The 18,762-nt window shown below is 37.7% G+C and overlaps 2 protein-coding genes across 2 annotated transcripts in view; one reads left to right on the top strand and one right to left on the bottom strand.

The window, feature by feature from the left end:
• LOC134815051 (uncharacterized) overlaps positions 1-18,762 on the bottom strand; it is a 64,336-nt gene that overhangs the window by 1,833 nt on the left and 43,741 nt on the right. Inside the window, exons 2-4 of the mRNA XM_063823509.1 lie at positions 4,397-4,517; positions 3,430-3,518; positions 3,072-3,141 (exon numbers count right to left, since the gene is read on the bottom strand). Coding sequence (XP_063679579.1) covers positions 3,072-3,141; positions 3,430-3,518; positions 4,397-4,507 — 270 coding nt within the window. The 5' untranslated portion in view covers positions 4,508-4,517. The remainder of the gene's footprint in view (positions 1-3,071; positions 3,142-3,429; positions 3,519-4,396; positions 4,518-18,762) is intronic.
• Positions 1-18,762, top strand: part of LOC134815044 (interferon-related developmental regulator 2-like) — a 49,480-nt gene that overhangs the window by 17,746 nt on the left and 12,972 nt on the right. Inside the window, exons 2-8 of the mRNA XM_063823497.1 lie at positions 11,512-11,598; positions 11,746-11,805; positions 12,464-12,571; positions 14,095-14,179; positions 14,471-14,551; positions 15,562-15,605; positions 18,160-18,357. Of these exons, the coding sequence (XP_063679567.1) occupies positions 11,574-11,598; positions 11,746-11,805; positions 12,464-12,571; positions 14,095-14,179; positions 14,471-14,551; positions 15,562-15,605; positions 18,160-18,357 (601 nt within the window). The 5' untranslated portion in view covers positions 11,512-11,573. The remainder of the gene's footprint in view (positions 1-11,511; positions 11,599-11,745; positions 11,806-12,463; positions 12,572-14,094; positions 14,180-14,470; positions 14,552-15,561; positions 15,606-18,159; positions 18,358-18,762) is intronic.

Raw genomic sequence — 18,762 nt, 5'->3', positions numbered from 1 at the left:
AGGAATGAGGATCGCATCGCGTGTCGCTTTAGCGCCTACTAAGGATATCTCATGTTCATCAATCTGGTGACGGGACTGATTCAGATCAGATCCCATCGAAGTGCGATATCTTGTTAGGATTTCAAAGGTATGGTATAAATATCACAGCAGTGGTGGACGGTTGCTACTTCCACTAAAATACCGAAGACACGTTTTACATTTTCGAGTAGCAGGGGAATATTTCAATCATTTGGAAGACGTTGAGACCGACCAATAATCTTAAATTAAGTTACACTATAATATTAGTAATGAAATATTTATAATAAGTAAATGAAAATGTTCATTAACTCCATGACTCTTTAATAAAGTTATCATCCTAGAATGTCATGACCATAATCAATCACGAGTTACAATGTATAACTTAGCTTCGTTGAGTGTTCAATCTTCAAATTTTCAACCGCTATAGAGTCCTCATGTTATAGGAGGGTACCGCTCTAGAGTCCTCATGTTATGGGATCTATAAGGGAGGGCCGCTCTACAGTCCTACTTCCGACCTTCACCGGCCTACAGTCCACCGCTCAACAGTCCACCGCTCTACAGTCCTCATTTTAGGATCGTATCGCTCTAAAGTCCTCATGTTGTGAGATCTATAAGGGTGGCCGCTCTAGAGTCCTACCCTGGCGATTTGACACCGCTCTACAGTCCTACTGCCGACCTTCACCGACCTACAGTCCTACGCTCAACAGTCCTCCGCTCAATAGTCCTACAGCCTCTTTGAATATTCGGTCACCGAATTATCGAATATATTCGGTTGACCAAATCTTTGAATATTCGGTAACCAAATACCGAATCACCGAATATATTCGGTCTACCGAATCATCAAATAATCAGTCACCGACTATATTCGGTTGACCGAATCTTTGAAGGGAGCAGGACTATTGAGCGGTGGACTGTTGAGCGTAGGACTGTAGGTCGGTGAAGGTCGGAAGTAGGACTGTAGAGCGGTGTCAAATCGCCAGGGTAGGACTCTAGAGCGGCCGCCCTTATAGATCTCACAACATGAGGACTTTAGAGCGGTACGATCCTAAAATGAGGACTGTAGAGCGGCAGTGGCGTAACATTGCCTGTTGGCGCCCCCCTGCCGAAAAAAGCGCCCCCCTGTTGGCGCCCCCTCCCCTTTTGGTGCCCCTCCCTAAAATTGAACAAGTTAGGTAATTTTAAAGAATACGCCGGTAAAATCTGTAAAAAAGTGTGTATCTAGAGCAAAACGCGCAGTTTTGCTAGTACTTTAGTTAAGTTTTCGAAATTGTCCCACATTCAAACGACGATTTGGCGCCCCCCTAAGACGGCGCCCCCCTGCACAGCGGGGTCAGCAGGGCCTTTCGTTACGCCACTGTAGAGCGGTGGACTGTTGAGCGGTGGACTGTAGGCCGGTGAAGGTCGGAAGTAGGACTGTAGAGCGGCCCTCCCTTATAGATCCCATAACATGAGGACTCTAGAGCGGTACCCTCCTATAACATGAGGACTCTATAGCGGTTGAAAATTTGAAGATTGAACACTCAACGAAGCTAAGTTATACATTGTAACTCGTGATTGATTATGGTCATGACATTCTAGGATGATAACTTTATTAAAGAGTCATGGAGTTAATGAACATTTTCATTTACTTATTATAAATATTTCATTACTAATATTATAGTGTAACTTAATTTAAGATTATTGGTCGGTCTCAACGTCTTCCAAATGATTGAAATATTCCCCTGCTACTCGAAAATGTAAAACGTGTCTTTGGTATTTTAGTGAACTGTTCGTATCAATGTGATTTCGCTAAGCAGAGTACCGATCAAGTTCGTGCAGATCATTTAGGAATGAGGATCGCATCGCGTGTCGCTTTAGCGCCTACTAAGGATATCTCATGTTCATCAATCTGGTGACGGGACTGATTCAGATCAGATCCCGTCGCAGTGCGATATAATGTTAGGATTTCAAAGGTATGGTATAAATATCACAGCAGTGGTGGACGGTTGCTACTTCCACTAAAATACCGAAGACACGTTTTACATTTTCGAGTAGCAGGGGAATATTTCAATCATTTGGAAGACGTTGAGACCGACCAATAATCTTAAATTAAGTTACACTATAATATTAGTAATGAAATATTTATAATAAGTAAATGAAAATGTTCATTAACTCCATGACTCTTTAATAAAGTTATCATCCTAGAATGTCATGACCATAATCAATCACGAGTTACAATGTATAACTTAGCTTCGTTGAGTGTTCAATCTTCAAATTTTCAACCGCTATAGAGTCCTCATGTTATAGGAGGGTACCGCTCTAGAGTCCTCATGTTATGGGATCTATAAGGGAGGGCCGCTCTACAGTCCTACTTCCGACCTTCACCGGCCTACAGTCCACCGCTCAACAGTCCACCGCTCTACAGTGGCGTAACGAAAGGCCCTGCTGACCCCGCTGTGCAGGGGGGCGCCGTCTTAGGGGGGCGCCAAATCGTCGTTTGAATGTGGGACAATTTCGAAAACTTAACTAAAGTACTAGCAAAACTGCGCGTTTTGCTCTAGATACACACTTTTTTACAGATTTTACCGGCGTATTCTTTAAAATTACCTAACTTGTTCAATTTTAGGGAGGGGCACCAAAAGGGGAGGGGGCGCCAACAGGGGGGCGCTTTTTTCGGCAGGGGGGCGCCAACAGGCAATGTTACGCCACTGCCGCTCTACAGTCCTCATTTTAGGATCGTACCGCTCTAAAGTCCTCATGTTGTGAGATCTATAAGGGCGGCCGCTCTAGAGTCCTACCCTGGCGATTTGACACCGCTCTACAGTCCTACTTCCGACCTTCACCGACCTACAGTCCTACGCTCAACAGTCCACCGCTCAATAGTCCTGCTCCCTTCAAAGATTCGGTCAACCGAATATAGTCGGTGACTGATTATTTGATGATTCGGTCGACCGAATATATTTGGTGAATTGGTATTCAGTGACCGAATATTCAAAGATTTGGTCGACCGAATATATTCGAATATATTCACGATATTACCCAATTAAGAAGTAAACTTGATAAAGTTTACTTACGAGCATTTTAGTGGCGTCCCTGTCGAAGTTGTTCTCATAACGTTGGGGATCCACCCAGGGAAGAGGAATGCTGAAATACAGTGGTATAATCACTATCAGCACCTAGCTAGACTATCAGCTAGACTATCAGCACCTAGCTAGACGAACTTAGTATGAACAATTGTCATTTCATTTCTTGCTCCTTATTTTATCTAAATTTAGAAGAATTCAGTGTTTTACGTTTGTAATAATTTTGCAGTCTCGGCTTTGCTGAAAATTGTGACTATAAAAAAGGTTACATTCACCCGTGAAGTGTTTCTAACGATGAGTCAAAGTTAATAATGATTATTCCGGCAAACTTATTTTCGAAGGGACTCACATGATGTTAGGATCGTTGAGGATCTTCTTGCCGATCATACCAAAAGCGTAGGCGAAGCAGGCGATAGTGGGAGCAACGATCATCCAGAGCTGAAAATAGTGGCTGTTATCAATAAAATACACAAGGAAGCTTGACACTGATAATCGTGATGTGAATCTTTAATTTGTCCAGAAGTTGTATCTACATTCTACATTCTACAAGGTGGGCCAGAGAAAACTGATCATTTTCATTTTAGTTTTTTCGATAACACTTAACAGAGCAATGAAAAGCAGTTCTGTAAAAACTGAGATTGTAGTATGATCGAATAGTTTAGCGAAACAGGCCTTAATTCTAAACTGAGATTATATTTTGAGCCGAAGCGGAGTGACTTTTCATTTTGTTGCAGTTTTTTTTTCTACGTGGTTTTAACCTCATAAACCTACACAAATTATCAAATCCGTCAAAACTATACATGTTGCATCTCTAAAGCCAGATGAAGATAACCTCCAAATTTGCAGTCCTGGTAAAATTCTATAAGAGCTTGCAAAATTAATCAATCATAGTGCTATACCACTATAGTGGTATTGGAAAGTGAATTCCAAAAACTATTTGTATATTTTATAATGAGGGCAGGAACTGAGAGTGCCCATTTTCCCACGGTTTGTCACATTTTGTCAATCTTGTCGTATACTGTCATATATTGTCATATATTGTCATATTATAGTGTCATATATTGTCAAATCTTGTCGTATATTGTCATGTGTCAAATATTGTCGTATATTGTCATATATTGGCACATATTGTCACATCTTGTCGTAAAATTGTCATGACATTGGGCACTCTCGGTTCCTGCCCTAATGATCACTTTTCTCTGGCCAGCAATATTGTGATTGAGAAAACAATAACTTGTCACTCGATATATCTCTGGCATCAATAATCTGAATTGGATAATGTTGCAAAACGTTTCATGTTAAAATAATGTAAATACCCCTTTATCGTGCTTGAGAGCGTGTTTAGTGAATCTGCTGAGTCCTTTTGTCCACATCAGAGGATCAATATTCATTGGCCCCTTTGGCATCGGTAATCCATGTCCTCCCATGATTTTAACTAATAATGATTTAATGAATATTAAAATGAATATTAAAACTATTAATGAAATGAAATAAAATAAGGTGCTTATATCCCGCCCAAATGCGGCTCTAAAGGGTGAGTGATAAAGGCTAGCATGAAAATGAATATGACACTGTCGTGTCGAAAATAATTTAAATCAATAATCAAGATCTTGTCCTCACAACATATAATACCACTTCTGACATAATAGCGTCTATTCAAATCGTCTTTTGCCTTTTGTTTCATCTCCAATACGAGCAGATGGTGTCGGGCTTACTATTCATAATTCAGGTGACCGATCTGGAGAATGAAAACAGTTCTGTGATGCTGACTCAGTCTCAGATCTCAAGTCCTTCGATTTCAGTAATATCTCATGAACATTGTTGGAATGCATGAACAATAATTTGACAGGTCTGGTCTTGTTGGCTGATCTCCTTCCAATCATGACAGCTTCAAAGCGTGGTTTCACTTCCATCTGTTGAAACAGTTTGTCTACTTTATCGGATAGTTTCTCACCATCTGTCTCCTTTAAACAAAAGATGACAAGATTCATACTGCGGTCCTCTTCTGATACAGCACTCTCGACAACCTTTTCCAACCTCTGTTCTGTCAATGCAGTTTCCGGCTCTGACTCATCACAGCTGGAGGCTTCTTCAAGTTCTGTAATCCAAGTATTAATGTATATAAAACTATTCAAACAATATACACATAATAATATAGCAATGACCCTATATAAAATCAACCCTTTAAGAATTCAAAAAATTCCCTTAACAATTAAAAATTACCCTTGGCCTTGTGGCTCCAAGTTAAGATCTAGACTGTTTATATCAACAATGTTTTTTCTCGCACCTCTGTCTCCACGGAGAGAAATCACTGTTGTGATTAATCCAAGTATTAATGTCCTGATCATACGCTTCAGTCAAATATACGGTGCAAGCTGTTTTGCTCTAGATACACACTTTTTACCAGCGTATCCTCTAATATCACCTTATTTGTTCAATTTTTAGGGAGGGGCACCTAAAGGGGAGGGGGCGCCAACAGGCAACGTTACGCCACTGGTGGACGAGCTCCTAAGTCAATTTCGTGGTGAACACTTAATTTTAAACGGTTTTTGTTACGGTCCTGAAAGAATTTCGATGCATCTAATTCAGCTAACAATTTAGTCAACAATTTCATTTAAACCAACTATCACGACTGTGGACATCAGGAGAATTTCGTATACAAGGCAGGTGGCAAAGCAGCAATATGCTTCCTAAAACAGCTGTAGAAACTAAAAAATGTATCTTTAGCACTGCCTAAATCCGTCAGAGCTAGTGTGTCAAACAGTATATATACAATAAAGTAATTCAAGTGTTGCAATTGGCAGAGCACAATACAGAGGTAACGGAAATTGTCCACTGCTACCAATATTATATAATATGAAATATCAAAAATCAAATATATACACATCTACTCCATCATAGGGGCAGGGATGAGGTTATAAGAGACTTCTGATAGTGGTTTCTCATATTTGCTGTCCATTTTTTTCCCTCTGTACCCTCGTAGAGCAATGAGTGTGGTTCTTAGCATTGCAAATCTTATTCTTGTCCTCACATGCACGTCTTACCACATCGCAATACCTCTCTTTCCTTTTCCTGGCGATGAGGTCTGCTACTCTAGCAGACCTAGTAGTTTCCCAGTAGTGCATCGCTACAATCATCTGGCGAAGAAATATTATTTGATGCCCGGAATTTAACAATCTAACAATTATTTATAACATCATGAAAAATGAAATGGGATCGCAACAAATACTTAAATGTCAACGAATAGCTTATTATAGTACCTGTGTAGATACAAAAAATTTAGCGCTCGATTTTAAATTTTCGCTGTAAATTGGTAAAAATACGCGCGGCGCGCAATAAATTGTAATTTTATTGAACGCTAACTTTTCGGTCCAATAACAGTAATGAATAGATCATAAATAAATAAAAATAATCTCTCATAACGATCGAATATTGCCTACAACACGGATTTTATGTTAACGGGTGGTACTAAAATATTTGTTCTAAGAGAAAAATAAGAAAAACAAAATTTTTACTTACCACAACACAATTAATACATATCATGTTATTCATATAGATAAATTCAAATTTGAAATTCAACCATATATATATATGCACAGCCCACCGCATACAAAGCCAAACATTTTTGAGAAATCTGCATAAGCGCCGCGCGCGGGTGGCATTCACATAGCCATGTGTATACGCGTACTGCGTGACGCGCGCTACTGCAAGCGAGAGGGCTCTGGTTAGAGCAAGGCCGTGAACATTGCAATACCAATAACGGAGAGATTTCAAAACGGATGATAATTAATCACTCTACACTCGACTGTCACGTGACTTTTTCACCCCGTTCTCTAGCTGGTCCTAAACGACTGTTCGAAACCCTAACCCTCTTATCTGATCCCAACCCTAACCCTAACCCAATCCTTAACAAAAGCATTTGCTGAAACCCTAACGAGAAATTAGACTAACTTCCTTATACGGTCATATCAGTTTTTTGCCTATATCTCGTCAGGGGAGCATTTTAAACCTATGTCATGGGGGGTGATTCGGAATCAGCGTCCGAAAATACATCGATTGAAGTTGGTTTCAACTGTCGGGGAAACTTTTAGAACAATCTCGAAGATCGACTGTAGAGTGATTTAGTACGCTCGTTTCAAAACCGCACGCTTAACGGGTGGTACTCGCAAAATATCTGTTCCAACTCGGCGCGCGTCCTGGTAGGTTGTAAACTTACAACCGCACGCTCATGACTTGTTATTGAGCGCGCGCCTCTGCGAGAATCGGTACCGCTTTAGTATGACGTACTAAACAGTACGTTACTGGGCCGCGCTCAGCCGGTCATTCCGCCTAATCTCTATTCTCTATTATGTTTATAAACTGTCCAGTTAAAACGTGTCAGTCATGTGCAAAATCAATCAGAATGGTAAGGTGGTAAAAAAGGGAATATCTTTTCGATACATCAATTATATATGCCTCAGATTTAAAAGAATTAGAAGTTAATTAGTTATCGTCGACTATGATTGCAGTGTAAAATTTTTCATATGAATTGTCGACGGTATAATTAGGGTATGTTGTTATAGATGATAGTAGCTGTTTCTTATACGAATCACTAAAGCTTTTAACATCGGGCAGATTTCGTAGATCTGTTGGAACATTATTCCAACATTTTGCCCCCAAGTATTGAAAGTTTTTATGTGATGTTGATCTATTGACATAAAGGTTGCAGCTTTCGCCGCTCCTACTACCTCCTGATATGTAACTAAATTTGTTCATAAAGTTTGTAGGACAATTGTCATGGATGATTCTAAACATATAATTTGACAGATGGAGTTGTCGTCTAAGATGGAGTGGTAACCATTTATAAAACATTAACATAATAAAACATTAAGGCTGCTCTCTGTTTTTGGAACGTTGGAACGTTGAGAGCTATTTTGGCTACCTTTTTGTACAGAGTGTCAAGTTCAGCAAGTTTTGTCTTGCCAGCTCTACAATAGATCGTGTCTAAATAATCGAATTGTGGCAACATGAGTGCATTGGCAAACATTTTCCTATATTTAATGGGTAGCAGTGCTTTACTTCTATACATGGCACCAATTCTCTTCATGACCTCTTTATAGACAATTTATTGTAGCTATTAAAGGGGATGTACGGATAAAGTACCAAACCTTATTGTGTATATTTGGTTGCAATTCCGGTAAATGATGAAACATGTCTCTTCTGAGAGTGATACCGTGAGTTGCTCCCTTTTTTTATTCTCTTCATGACCTTCCTAATAATATAATCTACATGGCTTTTGAAGTTTAATTTACTATCTAGAATGAGGCCAATATATTTTGTCTCTTTGCACTCCTTGATTGTGAAAGTTACCTCATTACAATCAATGGTTATTTCATCATGTTGGTCAACAGAATCAAACAATAGGAATTCAGTCTTCTTTTCATTGAGTGATAATTTATTAACACTGAGCCATTTAAAGATTGTCATAAGTTCTATTTTCATGTTTATAAATGTGCTTCTGCAGGTTTGATCAAAGAATAGTGCACCATCATCTGCAAATAGAAAGGGCTTAGATAGGTTACAGGCATAAATGATGTCATTTATGAAGATACTAAATAATATAGGCCCAATGATGCTTCCTTGTGGTACACCACTCAGAACTTCTAAAAATGAGCTTAGATTGCCATTGATCCTAGTGCATTGATATCTACAAGATAAGAAGTTCTTAAACCAGGTTAAAGCAATGCCACCAATTCCATAATATGCCAATTTTTGAAGCAATATTTCATGATTCACTGTGTCAAAGGCCTTCTTAAGATCAAGAAAGATGATTCCTGGTTTATAAGACTTAGATTTACTCATATATATTTCGTCCATCAGATCGTACATCAGATAAGTTGTGGAGTGATTTTTCCGAAAGCCATATTGATGCCGGATGAAAAGTTTGTTCTCTTCCATGTAATCAGTGAGTTGCTTGCCGACAAAGTATTCTATAAGTTTTCCTATAAGTGGAAGGATGGATATTGGCCTGTAATTATTAGGATCATCTTTCATTCCTGCCTTATGGATGGGAGTTACTCTAGCTTTTTAACAAAGGGTTGGTACAACACCTGTATTAAGGCTCAGATTGCAAATGTGGGTCAGTGGCTCAACTATGTGTGGTACAGCTTGCTTAAGTAAAAATAGAGGCACATTGTCATATGAGGCCTTGTCATTCTTGAGCGTTTCGACATACATTAGGATATCAGTTTCATTTATTTCTTGGAATCTATCAAATGAGATATTAGAAGTTCTAGGAGGTAAAAAATCAGTAAAACTAACTCTTTCAATATTGGGGGCCTGATTTTGTAATCTTGATCCAACATTTGCGAAATGAAAGTTAAATAGCTCAGGATCATTCTCATTGATAGTTTGACAATTAGTTGTACCAGGGGTCATATTTGATGCCAGTTTGATAGTTTTCCATATCCCTTTAAGATCATTCTTGGCACTTTTAACTTGTAGATCATCGATTACATTAGCCTTTTTGCAGGTTTTAGCTAATTTATTTCTAATATTTCTCTGAATCTTGTAGCAATCCCAGGCCTCATTACACTTTATACATTTGCTACATGTACCACATTCATTGCAATTTCCATTGTCTCTCTTATCCTTCTTTTTACGGAATTTCTTTAGAAGAAAATGTGTATGATTAATGGCATTTAAAAGTTCAGTAGAAGGTTTATGTATGAACTTTTCATGCCTTTCTATGGTCTTGCAAGGGAAGAAGGTTGCATATGCCTGTTCAATATGATGACAAAGGCCAGCAGTGATAGCTTCAACATCTGTACTTTCCAATAGTGGACTGTAATCAGAACAGGTATCTAGATAGTCTAAGAATTGTTTAACATTACGTTTACAATGATTTCTAATTTCAACCTTCTCAAATTTAGGAGCTATAGGTACTTTACAATCTATCTCACACATAATAGCTTGATGATCTCCTATACGTTCATCAAGAACAGAAGATTGGACAAAATCTGCATAACAGTTAGTGAATATTACATCAATAGTAGTCTGGGTAAAATTGTCTCCACGTTTAGCAACTCTAGTTATCCCTTGAATGGTTTGAACTAAATTGTAACATCTCAAGGTCATATCTAATGAAGGAACAGTCTAAATAGGAAGGTTTTTAGAAGAGCTTTAAAAGATTCCATTTCTTTTCTAAATGGCAAGTTAAAGCAGATGAAAATCGGACTAAGCTCAACTAAGAATCAGCTGATTGAGAGTCAAAAAATGGGTCATCAGCACTCAGGAATCAATAATTGACTGCAAAGGGAAACAGTTGCAGAAAGAGTTGCAGGCAGTGCAGACCGTCGTTAAAGACACGGTTTAAATCGTACAGCGATCTAAATCGTACAGCGATGCAGTTCAGGAAAACTTCATGGTTTGTCAACCTGATAGCTCAGTTACCCCCGAGACTGTGAAGGAAGTCATCAAGTCTGTGGTGCAAGCAGAAGACCAGAGCAAGAATATTATGATTTTCGGCTTGCCTGAAAATGCCAGTGAAGACTTGAGCATAACGGTCGAAGACATGTTTGAGGAGATTGGACTGAAACCAGCAATGGAGCTCAGTAGAGTTGGCAATTTGAAGGAAAAGGCTTCTGGGCCAGTCAAAGTTACTCTGTCCAGTTCTAGTACAGCCCATCAGATACTCAGTCACGCTCGAAAGCTGCATCAGTCAGCTAAGTTCAGCTCTTTGTTAGTCCAGACTGCTGATTGGAGGATTGAGTTAAGCACTGACTTCTTGTTCAGAACCTGAATAAGAAGAAGAGTGCTGAGCCAAATAAGCACCACTACATCAAAGGAGGGACAATTCATACTGAAGACAAATCAGTGAGATGAGTGTGGCTTTTACTTGAGTGTATTTTTACAATACATGTCTTGCTATTATATTAGGGACGATAGTTTTTGTAAGAGGATGGGGACTTGTCCCATATTGCTAAATTTTGTATTTGTTGAGTAATTCATTCTGGCCGTGCACACGTACACTGGCCTGGGTAACTGATAATTTCCCGCAAGGGTTGCCAGAGTATTATGAGGACAGACTGCGAGTCACCTCAGACTGGCTGGCAGGAAGTTTCAAAACATATAACAGTTGCGCTCTATATATTACACACTATATTGTATCAGCGCACATATCACATTACACATCTTCGAATCAGAACCGGAAAAATGATAACAAATAATACCTTGGCTTCGTTTCGTGCTGGGCAAGCCCTCCGCTAAAGCATTATCGCCCATAGCACTCAACAGCCTTGAAGGTATTATTGTATTATAACTATTCTTGATATATATTTTTCAAATCAATCGTTAAGACTTAAATTGATCATTAGAACCACCCGGGCACTGTCCCGGTTTACAATGTATTAATTACTTGTAGCCTACCTATGTGACCTATGCACTTACTTGTAGCATGATAATATCCTATAAACTGGACAGAAACACAAACATAAGCACAAACAACAACAGATAATGGGTAAAAAGGGTGGTAAAGGAGGTTAGTTAAATCTCTTTATTTCTCTTACATTTCTTGGAATAAAGATAACAAAACATCCCGATCCCGATCCTCCTGAATTAAATTGTTATAAAAATAATCTAATTTGATAACAAAGCATGCAAATTATCTGACATTTATCTCTTTCAGTGAGTGACGAAGATTTTGTTGTTACCAAACGAAATGGACGTAATGCTAAAGGAAAAAGAGGTAAATTTTGCAAACATGTTTTTAAATTAATCAAATTCTACATTAAAGAATTATATTGATTGAAATAAATTTTCGTGCTCATACAGAATGAATGGTTAATAATTTAATATATATGTAGACCAAGCTCTGTGCACGGGATGCTTCCTGGAAGAATCCAGTTCTTTTAGCGGGGCACCCTACCTAAAGCCAAATTAAGATATAATAATCATATTCCTAGGGAAATAATCAGAAATCGAATACCAATCAAATAATATGATATATAGGAGTAGTAACCATATTTACTATGCAAATTGCCCCAACCACATAGTGTAAATTTATATAAAATTCAAATTCCATATCATCATTAAACCTCAATAGTCAATATAATAGCCCAAGCAAAATTAAATAACTTCTTATATACCTTACTGTCATACTACAAATTAATTAAACATTTGAAATCTGTTAACGAGAGAATAAATTTCTAAACCTAATGCAAGTGAAATAATTTAGATGCAATAATGAATGCCTAATGTGAGTATCATCTGTCAATGTCCTTGTAAAACAGTCTGTACAAGAGATATGAGTAACTAATATAACACAATGAACATGTTGGTAATTAAAGTGGGACAGAATGAACGAGATCCCATTCCTTTTAAAGTAAACAGTAAAACTGTTTCAGGAAAAGCGCGAGAAGAGCTAGAGACGAGCGATATTGAAGACGATCTGTCCAGTTATGTTAGTAACCTCAGTTATCAGCACATTGACAAGGACTCTATTGGGTCAGGAAGTGAGTTCTCATTTTACTTTACAGATTATATGAACTCCCTCTAGTCCTCCTTATTTTTACTGCTTATAACACTGTGACAGGAACCCAACGCACCCCTAATTGTTACTCTTACCAGTCTCTTGTCTGAGATTGAGTGTTTATTGATTGACTTGTTGTGTTTATTCTGTCACACCTTGTCACACCATGGCCCTGTCACACCCTGACCCTGTCACACCTTGCATAATATAACAAGTTATTCCTCGCACAGATGTTAAATCTAACACTCAATTGTAAACAAAATACATTTACGGTAATTTACATGTAGTTGTGAAATTAGTTTAAATATTATATATATAGTGTTTATCGTCAAGACTGTTATTTATCGTTTATTAATTAAAACCGGATAATTCTGATGTACACATGAGATTAAAGTATCACCTATAAAAGTATCGCCTATAAAACTAGTATTATAGCTTATTATTCAGACTACTAACGGGTAATTACAAAAAAATTGGAACTTTTTCAGATCCCTTTATCTTGTCAATCAATTCATTTGTGGTCAAAATCAATGAAACGGTGTTAACATTTGGACAATTTTGAACAGAAATAGTCAAATATTCAATGCCAAAAACTTAGAAGCCCCTTGCAGTAGGCACAGAGCAATCTCTTTCTAACAGCCACTGAAGCGGCTTGTACCCAGTTTGCTTGGGAATCTTCTTGATGCAAGATCTTCTGCGATTCAGAGCTTCTGCATCTCCTGCAATCCAGTTCCGGGGATAAACATGTGAAGCCAGTATTCCAAAGTAGTCCTCTATGGGTGTACATTGCATTGTGGAAATTCATCTTTTTTTATATTATACATTTTTTTTTAAATTCGACATTTTCTGCTTCTTTTTTTTGCTTCACGTTTTGCCGCTTCATCCTTATATCTGGGCACTTTGGTGCTCTTTAAACAGCGAATTTTTAATCTTTTGTTCGGTCTCGAAATATATCCCTGAGTACAGCCAAATCTGCCAAGGACCTCTGGGAGATGCCGGTCTTGTGGTCAACAGAACGTCTAAGTTGGGCCATTTTTTCACGTCTTCCTGACCGTATAGCTCTGGCTACAGATCCTTCCTGCTCATATCGCTTCACAATCCGGTAAATATTAGTCTTAGCCATACCTTGTGCTGTAACATGTTTGGCTGTAAAGCTTCGCCAGTCGTCGAGTTGGCTTTTCCAAATTTCAATAAACTGTACAAGCCGCTTCAGTGGCTATTAGAAAGAGATTGCTCTGTGCCTACCGCAAGGGGCTTCTGAGTGTTTGGCACTGACTATTTCTGTTCAAAATTGTCCAAATTTTAACACAGTTGAATTTGACCACAAATGAATTGATCGATTTTTTTGTAATCACCCATTAGTACTTAGCAGGCGTTATAAAAATCTGCATATTTCCAATAATAACAGTCTTCTTACCTAAACAACAATCAGTGATATTTCACGTGTCATTACACGTGATATAACACGTGTTATAACACGTGATGTTACGTCACAATACACGTCAGGTCTAACAGGGGAGAGTGGTATAGAAGATAACGATGTATTGGACCAGCAATTAGACGTTTCATTGGAGGCCGCTGCTCTCAAAAAGTAAGTTTCACACTATATTCCTTAATATACTCACATCGTGGTTTTTAAGTTTCCAGAACACTTTCATTGGAATTGTAGAATGATGATTTATTGGAACTAGTAATGTTCTAAAATGATAGATTTCTGGGAACTAGTAATGTTCTAGAATGATAGATTTGTGGGGACTAGGAATGTTCTAGAATGTCTGTAGAATGTTTAAATTGAAGTTGTATAATTTTCCTCCACAATTTCATCCACATTTTCCTCCACATTTTCCTCCACATATAATATAAAATTATAACTATGTTTCAGCTCGGTAGTGAGAATAAAGAACTTGAAGATCATTCAGGAGCTACTGTCTACTAAAATAATGGGGGAGACTTTGTTTAAAAGGTTTGTTACGCGATTATATCACTTATTATACTGTTATAGTTCTGTGCTTTTTCAATGTTGCCTGGCTACTGGCCACAGTTCTGGTACATAGTAAATAATTTTTCTATTTTGTTCTGGATTTTGACTTGCAGTACCTCAATTTGGTCTCATACCGTCATCAGTTTACTGAATAATTGATTGCTGGCCAAAAAGGTCATCAAATCTGTCAAATTTCTGTTTAGGATATATCATCGAATTATTGTCCTTAAAGTTTATGTTCTTCTTTCCTTATCTTATTCCATTGTGATTGTCACATAATTTACATGTTCGGAACAAACTCCGGCCCCCTTAATCATGTAATCTGATTATTTTTCTCCCATATTCATCAAAATGTAAAATATTTAATATTCTTATTTCTCAGTCTCAATTTTCCACCGATCGGAATACGTCAATGTGCTAATTTCTACAGTATTTTATACACTAAACTTTAGCCCAGGCGCTAAATGTGATATTTAAATTTTGAGGCGAATTAAGAAAAATCATCCATATTTATTCAATGGGTCGGGCTTGAACGCTAAATTGCAATTTCTTGAAGATTTCAAGACAGACATGATATTGAGAGATACGAATAGTCAATTAATGACCAATAATTCACCAATAATTCATAAATTTGCAATTAAATTTCACTTAGGTTTTGTAAAAATAGCAGGAACTGGCCCAAGTCACGTGACTGCGATATATTCCCATTGGTTAATTACAAATTTACTGTTGTCTGATTGGTTTTACATAGAAATAATAACTGACAAATAGTGTACTAAAACACAGACCACAGTGCTATATAAATTAGATTTTACTGTGAACTATACTAATAAACTTGAGAATGTAAAATATCACTATGCAGTTATTAGTGGCTTTGTTGTATCACTTTCGAGTGTGAACTGTGAGATAGTATTATAAGATAGAATTAGAAGTAACTAAATTTAGTATCCCTATCTCAAGTTACTATAAATTGTATTCTCAATATTTTACAGGAAAGGAGAAATGCTGGACGTGCTCATCAAATCTTTCAAGATTGGTAAGATATTTATCTTTATAGTTATACTATTGTCATTTCTGATCATACATTTACAAATTGTCGCTGACTCCAAAGACTGAAGTTTCCAATTTTCGGAGATAATTAATATTTCCAAGGGTCGAGAATAGTGTGATTGATATGAGTGTGTCTTGTTGGTTCCTTTTTGGAGAGAAGTAAAACTGCTCATCTAGTTGTAGTAGAAATACCATATTGTATTAAACAAAATACGCACTATTAAACAAATAATACTCACAATAATTTCAGTAGATTAAAAAATGTGAGCACGTATTTCGGCCTTATAAATTAGCCTGTATGTCTTACACAGTACCACTGACAGTTCAACATTACATCACTATAATTCCTACTTCCTGATGCCCCAGTTTATCACAGCTCAACTGAAGAAGCCATTGTTATCGCATTTTTTAGCAACCAACAAATTTGCATGGCCTTTTCCTCATCGTCGAATGAAGTTATCTTATTATCTATAACTTTAACTCAACAATTTTATCTTCTCAATTGCTGCAAAGGTCCGACGGGTCAAGAATGTATTTTGTATATTAATCTAATAATTTACCGTACGAGGACTCGGACTATTCCTTCCACTTTGTACCTGTATAAAGCATTAAATCATAGTTTAAACGTTGTGAGATCATCTCACAAGCTTATTGTGAAACAACCGTGACGTCACTAAAATATAACATGGGATGGGTCGCACACTGCCACCAGCATGTGCCATGCCTGATCAACAGCGCGTTTCAAAAAGCACACTATTTGTTAGCGCAATTGTATGCAAAGTGTTATCGTCAACACTCACATGGGGTGGCGCGCGGACCGCGCGTTTTGTTTATACCGCTAACTGTAGCGACCATTTGTTTTCCTGATTGGCATAGCGCCAGTGGTAGTGCCAGTTACATCATCTGTTATCTCGCACAATATCACTGGCCTCTGTTTTCTGGCATCTAGCCTAAGGTGATACAGTAGTATTAAAAGCTTAGCAACAGTATCGGATGTTGTTGCCCTCATCTATAAATAAATTGACGCTAGCTACCCTGTCTGACTTATTAACTGTCAAACTTATATAACCAAGTAAAAAAACACTGGGTTGGCCGTAATAGTGTCGCTGGAACTGCAATTAATTTAAATACTACTCTTAGCTGTATCTCTAAAAGACATATTATTATTTATTATAAAACAGGATCTTACCGACAAAAATGATTCTTAAAAATACCTTAATGCGGTAAACTGTACCCTTGAAACAGATTTTCCCAACATCTGTTGCGTGCAGCTATATCTCAATTTCGTTCAACTCATGCAAGTTGTCCATTGAAAATTTCTACTACTTAAATTACTTCTTAAAACAGATAAAAAGTTCATTCTAGGTCTCCCCAATCTTCCAATAAATAAATCATCTGATTCAATAGCAAAAGAGAGAGCCGTTTGGGCTGGGTGTTCTCTATACTCCAGAGAATGTGTCCAAACATCTTTTCACTGCTGGTGTTCGATACGCTTATATAACTTTTCAACTTTGCACCTTTTTATACAATGCTTAGTTGCTTATCATACCTTTAGGCCATTTTATGTTTAAAATGGACCTGAGGTGCATACGATGAAGTGTGTCCATTTTCTTCATGGTTGCTTTCTTAGGACTCCAACTATTTGAGTTATAAATCAATACAGATACAACTTGAGCATCATATAACCTCAGCTTTCTTTCAAGGGGAATTTTCTCACCGGACAACCATACTTTTTCAAAGTTCTTAAAAGCAATCTCAGACATATCAACAATAATAATTGTGAAAACTGCTTTTTCCTGTTAGTCAACTTGTAAGTTATAAACAACTTAATCAAGAAAACGGTTAGAGTTAGGATATCGATTTTTTCGGTATAATGCCGACAAAATTAGGATATTCGCTTCATCCTCTCTGGTAATGTTTTAAAATTTTCTTCTCTCATCTGAATATCTTGAATATCCGTCTTATGAATATGTGAATAAGTTAAAACTGCATGGATCAACAAACAAGGGTCCGGTCACAGTGGCGTAACGAAGGACCCCGCTGTGCGGCATCCACACACTTTTTTAGAGATTCTACCGGCGTATCCTCTAAAAAGAGGGGGGGGGGGGGGGGGGCAACGTTACACCACTGGGTCCGGACCCTTGTTTATTGATCAACTCCAAATCACGCTTCACGTAGAGACAATTAACACGAACCATACTTAATAACGGATACAAATTTGCTTCAAATACCTATAACCATACTCTAAAACGCAATTTAATGTCCAAAAGTTTGTTTGATAACCCAACTAAACATTTTAATACTCGTGACCAGGAAAAAACTAATTCGTTTTTTTCTTAAATTAGTAAACGTTTTAGTTAAATGAAAGACGGTGAAATTATTTGCCGACAAGTATGAAACACTCCGCTCCCCATTAAAAATAAGTTATAGAAGGTCACTGGTAACTGGTTAACCAACGGGAATACATCAATTTGAGGCGCGTATAGAAGAGTTAGAAGATGTAAAGTCCTTCTAATCACTAATAATTATTATTGTTTCAGGTAAAGGGGCAGAGAGGTTAACAACAGCCCAACTAACAGTGCTATACGGACTGCAGTGCGGGGAGGAGGTGGATATGGAGGATCTTTATAACGAGATCAAACCTTTCCTGTTAGCTGCTATTGATGACGGCAACATTGACGCAGCTCAGCGGGCTAAAATCATCTTCAAACTCTCTGTGCTGTGTTTCTTATGCTCTGGTTAGTGTAGTACAGCAATACTAAGGTAATGGGACTACTGCGGACCCTCTACCGGCCAAACCTTGTTAACAAAGCCGCAGTCAAGGTTCGGTGAACGGTAGTTAAAAGCGCTTAAGGGACATAAGTCAAAGTGGTAGAGCAACATGATCATGTAGTGGACATCTTGAGAAATGAGTAGTAGGTAGAATGTAAGGTTGCTTCTTCATAAATCGTCTTTTTCTCCGATATTAAAATTGACATCAAGTCTTGAAAATTATTCGAGAAGAATCTTGATGTCAATTTTATTATCGGAGAAAAAGACGATTTATGAAGGAGCAACCTGACATTCTACCTACTACTCATTTCTCAAGATGTCCACTACATGATGTTGCTCTACCACTCTGGTTAATGGTTGAGAACACGTGA

Source organism: Bolinopsis microptera, chromosome 5 (genome assembly GCF_026151205.1).
Source record: "Bolinopsis microptera isolate Bmic1 chromosome 5, MBARI_Bmic_1.0, whole genome shotgun sequence".
Lineage (NCBI taxonomy): Eukaryota > Metazoa > Ctenophora > Tentaculata > Lobata > Bolinopsidae > Bolinopsis > Bolinopsis microptera.
Note: the sequence above shows the minus strand (reverse complement) of the source record. Positions and strands in the feature narration are given on the sequence as shown.